Source organism: Camelina sativa, chromosome 17 (genome assembly GCF_030686135.1).
Source record: "Camelina sativa cultivar CO46 ecotype springtype chromosome 17, ASM3068613v1".
NCBI classification, from domain to species: domain Eukaryota; kingdom Viridiplantae; phylum Streptophyta; class Magnoliopsida; order Brassicales; family Brassicaceae; genus Camelina; species Camelina sativa.
Window position 1 is genome coordinate 20896704 of NC_141896.1, and position 13470 is coordinate 20910173.

Sequence of the window (13470 nt, forward strand, 5' to 3'; positions counted from 1 at the left end):
GATCTCTCCAAAACACCAAGAACAAGCCCAGAAACTCACATAAACTTTTTCTCTCCTTTTTCTCTCTTTTCTCACTCAACGGCGACAACAAAACTCTCCTAAAACCCTTTAATTCGTCGTTTAGTCACTTATAAATACGATTTAGGGATTATAATTGAACCAAACCAAACCAAACAGCAATTAAAACAAACCCTACCAAACCGAAACACGTGGTGTTGATCGATACACCAAGGGTGTCGATCGACACCCACACCAAAACCACAACATTTGGTTCGCGGATTTTACATTTATTTACCATAATAAAATCAGAACTGATCGAATCATGGTGGTCACAAGTTATTGAACGACATGCTCCCTTCCATGTATCACAAACCAATTTCCAATTTTATATTATTCTTTTATATTGAGAAGAATCTTCATTCTCAAAATACTTATGTTATCTACAAACCATAAATGTGTACACATTCTTTAATGATAACATGTTTAATAAAACAGAAACATAACTTTACGTGAATTCATAGTGTCTCATACATAATAAGCATCCTATAATCAAAACAGCAAGGTCTTATCGATAACACCCATATGCTCTACATGGCCAATGAACACATTGGGTGGTAATCCCTTAGTTAGCGGATCTGCAACCATTATATCCATCCTTATATGCTAAAAAGACACTCTGCGTTTCCGCACTTCTTCTTTGACAGACAAGTACTTTATCTCCATGTGTTTAGCACCTTTCGAGTACTTGTCATTCTTTGAAAAGAAGACAGCTGCGGAATTATCACAGTAAATTCCCAGCGGCTTCTCTATGTTGTCGACAATCTGAAGCCCTGAGATAAAGTTCCACAGCCACAATGAATAAACTGTGGCCTTAAAGCATGCCACAAATTCGGCCTCCATAGTGGAAGAAGCAATGACAGACTGCTTTCCACTTTTCCACGATATTGCTCCTCCAGCTAACAAGAACAAATATCCAAACGTCGATTTCCTACTACCAACGCATCCGGCATAGTCTGAATCTGAATATCCAATGACCTCGAGGTCATCAGATCTCCTGTATGTAAGCATGAACTCTTTGGTGCCTTGCAAGTACCTGATAACCTTCTTTGCAGCCTTCCAGTGATCCATTCCGGGATTACTTTGATATCGACCCAACATACCAACAGCAAAACTGATATCTGGTCGAGTACATGTCTGAACATAGTTCAAACTCCCAACCACTGATGCATAAGGAATTCTTTCCATTTCTTTACGTTCCAATTCATTTCTTGGACATTTCATTTTACTGAACTTGTCCCCTTTCTGAATTGGAATTTTACCAGCAGAGCATTCACTCATTCTATATCTCTCTAAGACCTTATTGATATATCCTTTCTTAGACAAACTTAGCAATCCTTGTGATCTATCTCGAATTATTTCTATTCCGATCACATAAGATGCCTCACCCATATCTTTCATTGCAAAGTTCTTAGATAGATATTTCTTTATATCATGTAGCATACCCATGTCATTTGCAGCAAGCAAAATATCATCAACATATAAGACTAAAATCACAAACTTGCTCCCACTGACCTTTATGTAGATGCATCGGTCAACGATAACTTCTACAAACCCATATGACGTATTGGTATCATTAAATTTCAAATACCATTGTCTGGAAGCTTGTTTAAGACCATATATTGATTTTTTCAGCTTACACACCAGATGTTCATTTCCTGTGGTCACAAACCCTTCAGGTTGATCCATGTATACTTCTTCCTCAAGCTCTCCATTCAGAAAGGCGGTTTACACATCCATTTGGTGAAGTTCCAGATCATAATGAGCCACCAAAGCCAAAACAATTCTAAGAGAATCCTTTTTTGAAACTGGAGAGAAGGTCTCTTTATAGTCAATGCCATCTTTTTGGGTGAAACCTTTAGCAACAAGACGAGCCTTGTATCTTTCAATGTTACCTTTCGAGTCGCGTTTAGTCTTAAAGACCCATTTAGAACCAACGGTTTTGAAACCGTTTGGCAACTCTACTAAGTCCCAAACATTATTATCACCCATAGATTTTTTTTCTTCTTACGCGGCAATAGACCATTTTTCAGAATTGTCACTTTCCATGGCTTTTCGGAATGTGTTCGGGTCTTCGTTAATGCTTAAGTCACATTCACTTTCAACAGCATAAACCACATAGTCATTTGAAATGGCAGATCTCTGGTTCCTTCCAGATCGCCTTAATGGTTCTTGTGGTACACCATTTTCTTCATGAACAGCGACAGGTTCATTAATTGCCCCTTCATCTACTGGGATTGGTACATCATCATGTTGTTCTATTGCTTCATTTGACTGTACTGAAACAATAGGAACAACAACCTTAGGTGTGACAAAAGGTGAAGGAACTTCAACCTGAATTTCTTGAATGTCCACCTTTCTTGGTTCACCACTCCCACTAGTTTGACCATTTTCAATGAACCTAGCATTTCCCGTTTCAACTATTCTCGTACTATGCTTAGGACAGTAAAATACATACCCCTTTGATTTTTCTGGATAGCCAATGAAGAATCCACTGACGGTCCTCGAATCAAGTTTTTTTTCATGTGGATTATATGGCTTTACTTCTGCTGGACATCCCCAAACACGTAAATGTCTTAAGCTAGGTTTCCTTCCTGTCCACAGTTCAAAATAAGTCTTAGGAACTGCCTTGCTAGGAACCCGGTTTAAGACATACGTTGCAGTCTTTAATGCATATGTCCACAATGAAAGGGGTAAAGAACTATTACTATCATGCTCCTAACCATTTCCATTAAAGTACGAATCCGCCTTTCAGCTACACCATTCTGCTGAGGAGTACCAGACATTGTATACTATGCACAAATGCCTCTACTCTCAAGTAGCTTCGCAAATGGACCAGGACATTGTCCATTTTCTGTGAATTTTCCATAAAACTCACCACCTCTATTAGATCTCACTACTTTCACTTTCTATCTAATTGCCTTTCCACCTCATTAATGAATATCTCTAGGATATTCACGGACTGAGATTTTTCATGCAGCAGATAAGTATAACCATAACGTGACTAATCATCAATGAAGGTGATAAAGTATTTTTCACCGCTCCAAGATGGAGCATCAAACGGACCACATATATCGGTGTGAATTAACTCAAGAACTTGAGTACTTCTTTTGGCTGGTTTCTTTGTAATGTGTTTAGTCTGCTTTCTTTTCATGCACTCTATACACACATTTAGATCACTAAAATCCAAGTGAGGAAGAATTTCATTCTTTACCAACCTCATAATTCTTTCCTTGGAAATGTGACCTAGTCTTTGATGCCACAAGAAAGCTGAACTTTCATCAGATGCACTACGCTTAATGCCTTGACTTTCAATATTAAACAAAGATTCATAAAACTTTATGTCAAGATTGAAACGATAAAGTGAATCAAACAAAGTACCACTTCCATTAAGGTTATCATTTTGGTACAATGAGAAAACACCATGTCCAATCTTAAAAACAAAACCTAAATTATCCAACCTACTAACTGAAACAAGATTTCTAGCACACTAAGGTACATAGAGACACCCTTCAAGATCTACATGACATCCAGTGTCCAAGATCAACTTATAAGTCCCAATGCCTTCAATTTGTGCCTTCATTCTGTTTCCCATGAACAAAAATTGTTCAGGTCCTCTTATGGGTTGAATCAAACTGAATCCCTGTTTAATATGAGACACATGAGTAGTAGCACGAGTATCTAACCACCAAGTATTTTTAGGAACTTCAACAAAGTTCAATTCAGAGCAAACATAAATATGTTGCGTACCTTTCTTTTCGAACCATGCCTTTCTTTTCGGACAGTCTTTCTTGAAGTGTCCCATTTTCTTGCAAAAGAAACACTTCCTTTCCTTCTGGATTTGACTTTCAGGGCCTTTCATGAAAGCTTTATCCATCATCTTGTCCTTCCTACTTGCTTTTCCTTTATTGCTGCTAGCATTTTCATAGCCCACAAGGTTGACAACATGATCCTTCATTTTCTTAATTCTCCCTTCCTCTTGAACCAACATAGCCTTTAACTCCTTAAAGTTCCATTTATCTTTAATGGTGTTGTAGTTCACCTGGAACTGGCTAAACTCAAAAGATAGAGAGTTCATAATGAATTAGACCAAGAAATTCTCATGAACTTCCATTCCCAAGGTTGACAACCTTGCTGCCAAGTTAGACATGTGGGTCACATGATCATGAATTGGCTGTAACCAGTCAAACTTTTTCGTAGTAAGCTCATTCATGAGACTTCCTACAATTGACTTGTCAGACAAATGAGATTGTGAACACTCCTTAATTTTATCTATGAATTCCCTTGCTTTCTCTGTCTTAGGCATAGATGGCTTAACATTTTCTGCCATCGTCATTCTCATGAGGTTCAGACTCAGCCTGTTAAATCTTTCCCAAATTTCATAACGATATTTTTTCAGTTTCAGAGCTATCTCCTGTAATGGCTGCAGGTTCCTCATATGTTAGTATTGCAGAGTCCAAAGCCATGATACCCAATGCAAACCGGATCTGGTCAGACCATTCACCATAATTCAGTCCATTGAACTTTACGACAGAGTTAGCAGATGCTTACAAGTTTGAAGAAGCTGCAAACATGTAAACATACTTACCTATTAGTGCTTTGACACTTTTATACAGACTCTTAAAACCTACCTTAAATTTAATGCATGAATTTAAATAATGTTTGGGCAATATTTAAACACTTTTGCTGATGCTAAAATTATAATTTTATAATTAATCAAATCACGTATTAATGAAATCAATTTTTTACCTTTGGATATACAAATTATTGCCTATATTAAAAATGATTAATTTTTTTCACATTATTACCTATATTCAGTGATCCACCTTTGGGTGATCTGCAAGAAAATAGATAACAAAATAATTGACCAATAAAAACTTTTATGTCATTTTTTTAGCATCTCGTTAATCATGATCAATTAATAACTCTTTTTAAATTTATCGTCTATATGTAATATAACAAGGCCCCTTTGATGATTAACAAGTAATATACATAGAAACATTAAAATATTTAATTATTTAATGGGTATAAACTGTTTTATATTCTGTTAATATTACGTACATAACAAATTATCCGGTTATTAACATAAACTAAAAATTTTGCAGCGGAAGCAAACTACAAGCCATTATCCTACAAGTCACCACTGTTGATCACGACTTTACGGTGGCGCTAATGGTATTTTCAACATACCATAATCACCGGTTACCGTTTAGCACCATCACAGATCAAAGAACATAATTGATGCAATAACCGTAAGCATAATTATCAATAGTGACCCAGATTCTAATCATGCACAAAATCAACACCGATTTCATAATAATATATTCTAATCAGAATAATAAAATAACCCAGAAACCTCTAATCATGTTTCTACATGCACACACAATATTATTCGAAGTGAATTAAACTGTTATGTTCATTCATGCATGCATGAAACGATTTAGAAGAATATGGCAGTTACTTATACGTACGGTTACGATGGTTCATACACACCAAAAATTCCAGAATTGATTTACGAACCGTTAAGCATTAGATTTTCATGTCGTGCGTTAGATGGTGAACTAAACAAATCTAGATTGCTCTGATACCAAATATAAACTTTAGATTTCTATATTCATGAAATCTATCCCAAAGATCATCTAGATTTTAATTTAATTCAACCATAAACACTTTCATAGAGAAGAAGAAACACTAACCTTGATCCATTGCTTGGTTATGTTTGATGATGGATCCAAGTCTTCAAATTGATTTTCTCTTTCCTTTGACCTTTCTCTCTTATGATTCCTTTGATGGACAAGGAATCCACACTCTTCTCTTTCTATGTTTTCTTTTGTTGTTCTTTTGTTTTGTTACGACATATTAAAATGATGTTCGCTCACTTCTTATATGTGACCAAAAGTCACTAGTGAACCCACGTGACCATTCACGTAACCATCACTTACTTAACAGCCACTTAATAACATATGTAATGACCTTTCATGTAATTAATATAATACTGCAGATTAATTACACATTATCATATATAAACGAATAACATAGAAAGATATTAACTATATATATTGGTAAGGAATGAGGGTTATCAATACACCCAATTCTAATCATTAATTGAAACCAATCCATTACGGTGTCATCTTATATATTAGAATTCATAAACGTTTTTATGAACTTGAACTTTACAATTAAACCGAATGACACATAGGCCACATAGAATATAAATATTCTTACACATATCTCCTGAAACATGCTCCACTCCTATATATAAAACATTAATATGAGAAAGATAAATTATCTTATATATTAAACAAAATTAAAATAATGGTTATCAGAATTAGCAATTTCAAGTACAATTTGTTGACTTTATGAGTTAGTATATATAGTGTACCTGGATAAAGAGGAGCTTAACCTTGGCTACGTCAAAATTGATGCTCTTAATATGAGGATACTTGGAAGTCACCAAACCTATGACGTGTCCAAATCCTCCTCCAACATCCACTAAAGTGTTTACATCTTCGAATCCCTTGTACACTTCTAGAACTCTATTCATGGTCATGGTGGAAGATTCTGACATTCCCCGGTTAAACATCTCACCGAATCGTTGGTTTGAACCAATATAGTATTCAAAGAGTCGCATGCCATGAGCAGAGGTGAATGCATCTTTTCCTACTAATATCATATCTTTGAGATGTGTCCTGCGATTTTTTTTGCAAATTGGTTTTATTAAAACGGGGTAATATAGTGAAGGGTAATGCAATTCATATAAATAACTAGTTATTTGGCTTGTTTGTGAATAATAAAGTAGAACGTACCAAGTCTTGAAATAGACTTCGCTATTGGCTACCATGACGAGAGATGCAAGAGCACCGGAGCCGCCGCCACGGTTGGAGAAAAACAACATGCAAACCGGTTCAACAGCATAAACTCTCTCGGCTTTTCCGGTTTGACCGCTTCCTCCCGTTTCGACCATACGGCACTTTAGGATTGAGTGACTGACAAGTAAAGCCAGTATACGGTCCAACAATACCGGTGCCTGCGGGTTGGTGGGTTTGGTAGGGAGACGTAGCGCGATCTCTGTAGAAGAGAGCCACACGCCTTCATCTACAGCAGCAATCGTGTCGATGACGCCAAGCTCCAAGGCCGGCGCCGTTTTGAAAACCATAGGGAAGCCCATAGTATACAATATCTTCTCCGCTTGCAAGCTCAATGTTTCTTTGTCAAGTTGTTGCTCTTCTTTGATTAGACCCGATTTAAGGGAGGTGGTTAAGGGATTTTGAAAATGGTTTGACATCGTTGTTGTTTGTTGAAAAGTTGAGAAAAATAGGTAGCAAAAATATAGAGATGGTAAGAGAAAGCTGAAGCAGTCGTTCACACTTGGGGAGAAGCCTTGAAGCTGTGTCCACAAGATTATGCCGAGATATTTATTTGCATTGCGGATTAACAAATATTGACTTATAATGGTGTATCAACATAGTAGAGTCTCCCTTAGCTCTTACTTTATACACTATAATTTAGGAAAAGAATGAGGAGGAATATGATATTCCTCTTCATTCCTCAAATTTTTTACCATTTACAAAGAGTATTATTTCCTCATCATTCCTCTACATTCCTCATAACAATAGAACAAAAATGGTCCTCCTCAAAATTGATGAGGAACAAATGGAACAAAAAAAAAAACAAATATTAAATTCGTTTTTTATTTTAAAATGAATAAAAATTATGTTTATTAATAATATTTCAATCTTATAATGCAATAATATTCATATTTTCACAGTATATTGGCAGAACAATATTTTTGATACAAAATTTCATGTTAAATTATTCTGAATGCTTTATTTGGAAATTGTATGAATAATAAAATAAATTTAAAAGATGTTTATATCGTAAATAAAAAATAATGAATATTTTAAATTATTCTTAAAATTTTATTATAGGTTAAGATTAACTATCAGTATTTAATATGATGTATCTAAAATTTAATTCAAAAAAAATTATTTTTAAATCAAATGTAAAATTTATTTTCTATACATTAAAAGTAGTATTAGTATTTTTATTGATTGTTTATTTAATATTTAATATATTTTAAAAATATTGTTATTGTTTGTTCACCAATTATTATTTTGTTCCTTCTCTACATCTTTTCTTTTCATTCCTTAAAAATTGTTTATTCCGTTCTGCATTGTTCTTTTTGTTCATTTTCCTTTTGTTCCTCTAATGGTTACCAGTAGAAGCCTTGTATAGAGTATAAATACCTCTTGTATGATACACTGGTTCATTAATGAGAAAATGTCCTTTTATCAAAGTTAATATGGTATCAGAGCAAAATCAATTTTCTCATTTTTTCTTCCGCGTAACAAACTTTTTCAATCGCCATTGATGGCGATATTGAGCTTCTCTATCTTCGATTTGAGCTTTTTTTCTCCTTGATTAAGCTTGATCCTGTCTTCTTCTTTGTTCCCGGAGCTCCGATTCTGTTATATTCCGATGAGCGCTTCCAATCTCCAGATTCTCACGTCTTTTGTTGCGAATCTTGTTGCGATCGTCTTAGTTCGGTGTTCTTCGATTGTTACCCGCATCGTATTGGGTTTAATTGCTTTTCTTTCGCTTGATTGAGCTTGGATTGTTGCCTCTTATCGCACAGTCTCATTCCTCCGATCTGAATTATGGCTCCGAATGAGAATCCTTTCTTCTTGCACAGCTTCGATCATGCGGGGATGAGTATTGTCTCTGATCGTCTCTCGTCTGGAGCAGACTTTTATTCTTGGCGAAGGTCAGTTCAAGTAGCTCTTAATTTTAGGAATAAACTTGGATTCATTGATGGAACTCTCAAGAAACCTGCTGATGATCATCGTGATTTTGGTACTTGGTCACGCTGTAATGATATTGTATCCACATGGATTATCAATTCCGTTGATAAGAAGATTGGTGCTAGTTTGTTGTTCATTCCTACCGCCGAAGGCATCTGGAAAAATCTCATGTCTCGCTTTAAACAAGATGATGCACCGCATATCTTTGAGATAGAACAAAAGCTCAATTCTATTCAACAGGGTTCATTGGATGTTACTTCATATTATGTTACTTCATATTACACTCTTTTGGTGACTTTATGGGAAGAGTACAAGAATTATGCCGAGCTACCTGTTTGCACTTGTGGTAAATGTGAATGTAATGCAGCTGCTTTGTGGGAAAAGCTACAGGAACGGAGTCAAGTGACTAAGTTCTTGATGGGTCTCAATGAGTCTTATGCATCCACACGAAGGCACATTCTGATGCTAAAGCCTATCCCAAGTATAGAAGAGGCTTTTAACATGGTGACTTCTGATAAAAGGCAGAGGTCGATCAAGCCAAAGCCTGATACCATGATCTTTCAAACATCTGCTCCCACTCAAGACAATGTTGTTTATCTAGCTCCTTTCGACAATGTTGCTTTTGCTGCTATTCAGAATACCTATCACCCTCGAGGTTCTCGACCTTTATGTACCCATTGTGGTCAAACTGGACATGTGGTACAAAAGTGCTTCAAGCTCCATGGTTATCCTCCGGGTTACATACCAGGATTCAAGAGCACTTTTGCTAACTACCAAGCAGCGAATCAGCAGCGAGCATCCGCACCGGGGAATCAATTCCGAGGACATTCACCTAACCCTCGACCTCCAGTACACACGGTTGCAAATGTTGTTACAAAGACTTCTTCTCATTTGCAATCTGCTCCTGCTGCTGCCTCCAATCTTGATGTGAGTACTCTGACAGGTGATCAGATACAAACCCTTATTCAACAACTGAATGCTCAGGTTAAACCTTTGGATGGTCCAGTTTCATCTTCTCAAGTCTCGTCCATTAAAGAACATGGTGCTATGGCTATTCAGTCTTCATCTGGTAATCCTTTAACATTTCCAACTCGTTTTTCTTCCTCCTCTTTACGTTTTGAGAACAACTGCCTTACTTTTCAACATCAATGTCTATCATCTCTATCCAAACACATTCCTCATGGTAGTTGGATCATAGATACTGGAGCAACTAGCCATGTTTGCTCTGATTTGACCTTTTTTAGTGAAACAGTTACTATCTCAGGTGTCACAGTCTCGTTACCGAATGAGGCTAAGGTGGATATAACACATTGGCTCTTTTCAACTGACAAAAACACTCATCTTGCACAATGTTTTACATGTCCCATCTTTCAAATTTAATTTCATTTCTATTAGTAGTCTTTTACAGCATAATCGAGGCTCTGCTCATTTCTTTCCTGATTCTTGTTATCTTCAGGAGTCTATTCAGGGCTTGATGATTGGTAAAGACTACTTGTTACATAATCTTTACGTTCTGCATCTTGATTCGTCTCCTGCAATCATCCCTGAGTTATTGGCATTCGCATCTCCTGCTCATTTCACTGGATCCTTGGAAGTCGATGGACATCTTTGGCACCAACGCCTTGGACATCCATCTCCTGACAAGTTAAAGCTTCTTACTGGTATTTTACATGTATCTAGTCCCAAGCATGACACTCCTTGTTCTATTTGTCCTCTAGCTAAGCAGAAACGGTTACCTTTCATTTCTAATAATTTTTTAGCTTCTTCTCCTTTCGATCTAGTCCATTTAGATATCTGGGGACCTTTTTCTGTTGAGTCTATAGAGGGATATAGATACTTCCTTACAATAGTTGATGATTGTACTAGAGCTACTTGGGTTTATCTTCTAAGAACTAAAAATGATGTTCTTACTATTTTTCCAACTTTTGTGTCTTATGTTTTTACTCAGTATAATACGAGAATTAAAAAAATAAGAACAGATAATGCCCCAGAACTTGCCTTTACTGATCTTGTTAGGACACATAGAATAGTTCACCAATTCTCTTGTGCTTATACACCTCAACAGAATTCTTCTGTCGAAAGGAAACACCAGCACCTCCTTAATGTTGCTAGAGCTCTCTTTTTCCAGTCGAATGTACCTCTAGTTTACTGGACAGATTGTCTTCTTACTGCTGTGTTTTTTATAAATAGGACTCCTTCTCCATTGTTAATGAATCGTACGCCTTATGAATTACTTAATAAAAAGAAACCGGATTATACCTTTTTACATTCGTTTGGTTGTCTCTGTTTTGTTTCTACTCTTCTTAAGGATCATCAAAAATTTAGTGCTCGAGCTGATAGGTGTGTTTTCTTAGGATATTCCTTCGGCTATAAGGGTCACAAAGTCCTCCATCTAGAAACCAATCAAGTCTCTATTTCCCGCAATGTTATTTTTCATGAGCATGTTTTTCCTTTCTTTGATAGTTCACATGATCCCCGCTCTTCTGATTTGTTTGATGCTTCTATCTTACCATTGAACCTTCCTTATAATATAGATTACTTTCATAATTCATCATCTCATACTTCTAGTTCTTTGCATACATCATCATCTGCTACATCTCGAGCATCCACAAGTCAAAATCCTACTGGTGACTCTTCTGATGATGAGACTGTGACTCCCGGGACGACCATTGTTTCACCATTAAATGTCAGGCCAAGGCGATCATCTAAAGCACCAGGTTATCTTTCTGACTATCACTGTTCTCTCGCACAAATTTCTTCATCTTCATCTTCTTTAGCTCCACTTTCCACTAAAACACTAACCACTCCTTATCCTTTATCATCTTATCTCACCTATTCTAATCTGAAACCGTCTTGATAAGTCCTACATTCTATCTGTTACTCTCGAGACAGAACCTAAAATTTTTCAAGAAACTATAGCATCTCTGAAGTGGACACAAGCTATGAATGTGGAATTGGGGAACATGGAGCGTTCCAATACTTTCGATGTTGTTTCACTACCACCAAAGAACATGGTGCAGTTTCATGCGGGGATGAGTATTGTCTCTGATCGTCTCTCGTCTGGAGCAGACTTTTATTCTTGGCGAAGGTCAGTTCAAGTAGCTCTTAATTTTAGGAATAAACTTGGATTCATTGATGGAACTCTCAAGAAACCTGCTGATGATCATCGTGATTTTGGTACTTGGTCACGCTGTAATGATATTGTATCCACATGGATTATCAATTCCGTTGATAAGAAGATTGGTGCTAGTTTGTTGTTCATTCCTACTGCCGAAGGCATCTGGAAAAATCTCATGTCTCGCTTTAAACAAGATGATGCACCGCATATCTTTGAGATAGAACAAAAGCTCAATTCTATTCAACAGGGTTCATTGGATGTTAATTCATATTACACTCTTTTGGTGACTTTATGGGAAGAGTACAAGAATTATGCCGAGCTACCTGTTTGCACTTGTGGTAAATGTGAATGTAATGCAGCTGCTTTGTGGGAAAAGCTACAGGAACGGAGTCAAGTGACTAAGTTCTTGATGGGTCTCAATGAGTCTTATGCATCCACACGAAGGCACATTCTGATGCTAAAGCCTATCCCAAGTATAGAAGAGGCTTTTAACATGGTGACTTCTGATAAAAGGCAGAGGTCGATCAAGCCAAAGCCTGATACCATGATCTTTCAAACATCTGCTCCCACTCAAGACAATGTTGTTTATCTAGCTCCTTTCGACAATGTTACTTTTGCTGCTATTCAGAATACCTATCACCCTCGAGGTTCTCGACCTTTATGTACCCATTGTGGTCAAACTGGACATGTGGTACAAAAGTGCTTCAAGCTCCATGGTTATCCTCCGGGTTACATACCAGGATTCAAGAGCACTTTTGCTAACTACCAAGCAGCGAATCAGCAGCGAGCATCCGCACCGGGGAATCAATTCCGAGGACATTCCCCTAACCCTCGACCTCCAGTACACACGGTTGCAAATGTTGTTACAAAGACTTCTTCTCATTTGCAATCTGCTCCTGCTGCTGCCTCCAATCTTGATGTGAGTACTCTGACAGGTGATCAGATACAAACCCTTATTCAACAACTGAATGCTCAGGTTAAACCTTTGGATGGTCCAGTTTCATCTTCTCAAGTCTCGTCCATTAAAGAACATGGTGCTATGGCTATTCAGTCTTCATCTGGTAATCCTTTAACATTTCCAACTCGTTTTTCTTCCTCCTCTTTACGTTTTGAGAACAACTGCCTTACTTTTCAACATCAATGTCTATCATCTCTATCCAAACACATTCCTCATGGTAGTTGGATCATAGATACTGGAGCAACTAGCCATGTTTGCTCTGATTTGACCTTTTTTAGTGAAACAGTTACTATCTCAAGTGTCACAGTCTCGTTACCGAATGAGGCTAAGGTGGATATAACACATTGGCTCTTTTCAACTGACAAAAACACTCATCTTGCACAATGTTTTACATGTCCCATCTTTCAAATTTAATTTCATTTCTATTAGTAGTCTTTTACAGCATAATCGAGGCTCTGCTCATTTCTTTCCTGATTCTTGTTATCTTCAGGAGTCTATTCAGGACTTGATGATTGGTAAAGACTACTTGTTACATA

General features: G+C 36.9%; 1 protein-coding gene across 3 annotated transcripts; it reads right to left on the bottom strand.

Moving 5' to 3' along the window:
• Positions 1–3421: 3421 nt before the first annotated feature.
• Positions 3422–7597, bottom strand: LOC104757436 (indole glucosinolate O-methyltransferase 1-like). 3 transcript variants are annotated; one of them, XM_087494370.1, is made up of 6 exons: positions 6864–7597; positions 6440–6746; positions 5754–6309; positions 4866–4894; positions 3808–4621; positions 3422–3700 (listed from the first exon to the last, which is right to left on the bottom strand). In XM_087494370.1, exons 1-3 carry the CDS (start codon positions 7340–7342, stop codon positions 6190–6192), a joined length of 906 nt encoding a protein of 301 aa, XP_087350496.1. In that variant the 5' UTR covers positions 7343–7597; the 3' UTR covers positions 3422–3700; positions 3808–4621; positions 4866–4894; positions 5754–6189. The 3 variants fall into 3 exon arrangements, with proteins under 3 accessions (XP_087350496.1, XP_019094840.1, XP_087350495.1); XM_019239295.2 differs by lacking the exon at positions 4866–4894; XM_087494369.1 differs by having other exon boundaries at positions 3808–6309.
• Positions 7598–13470: the final 5873 nt, after the last annotated feature.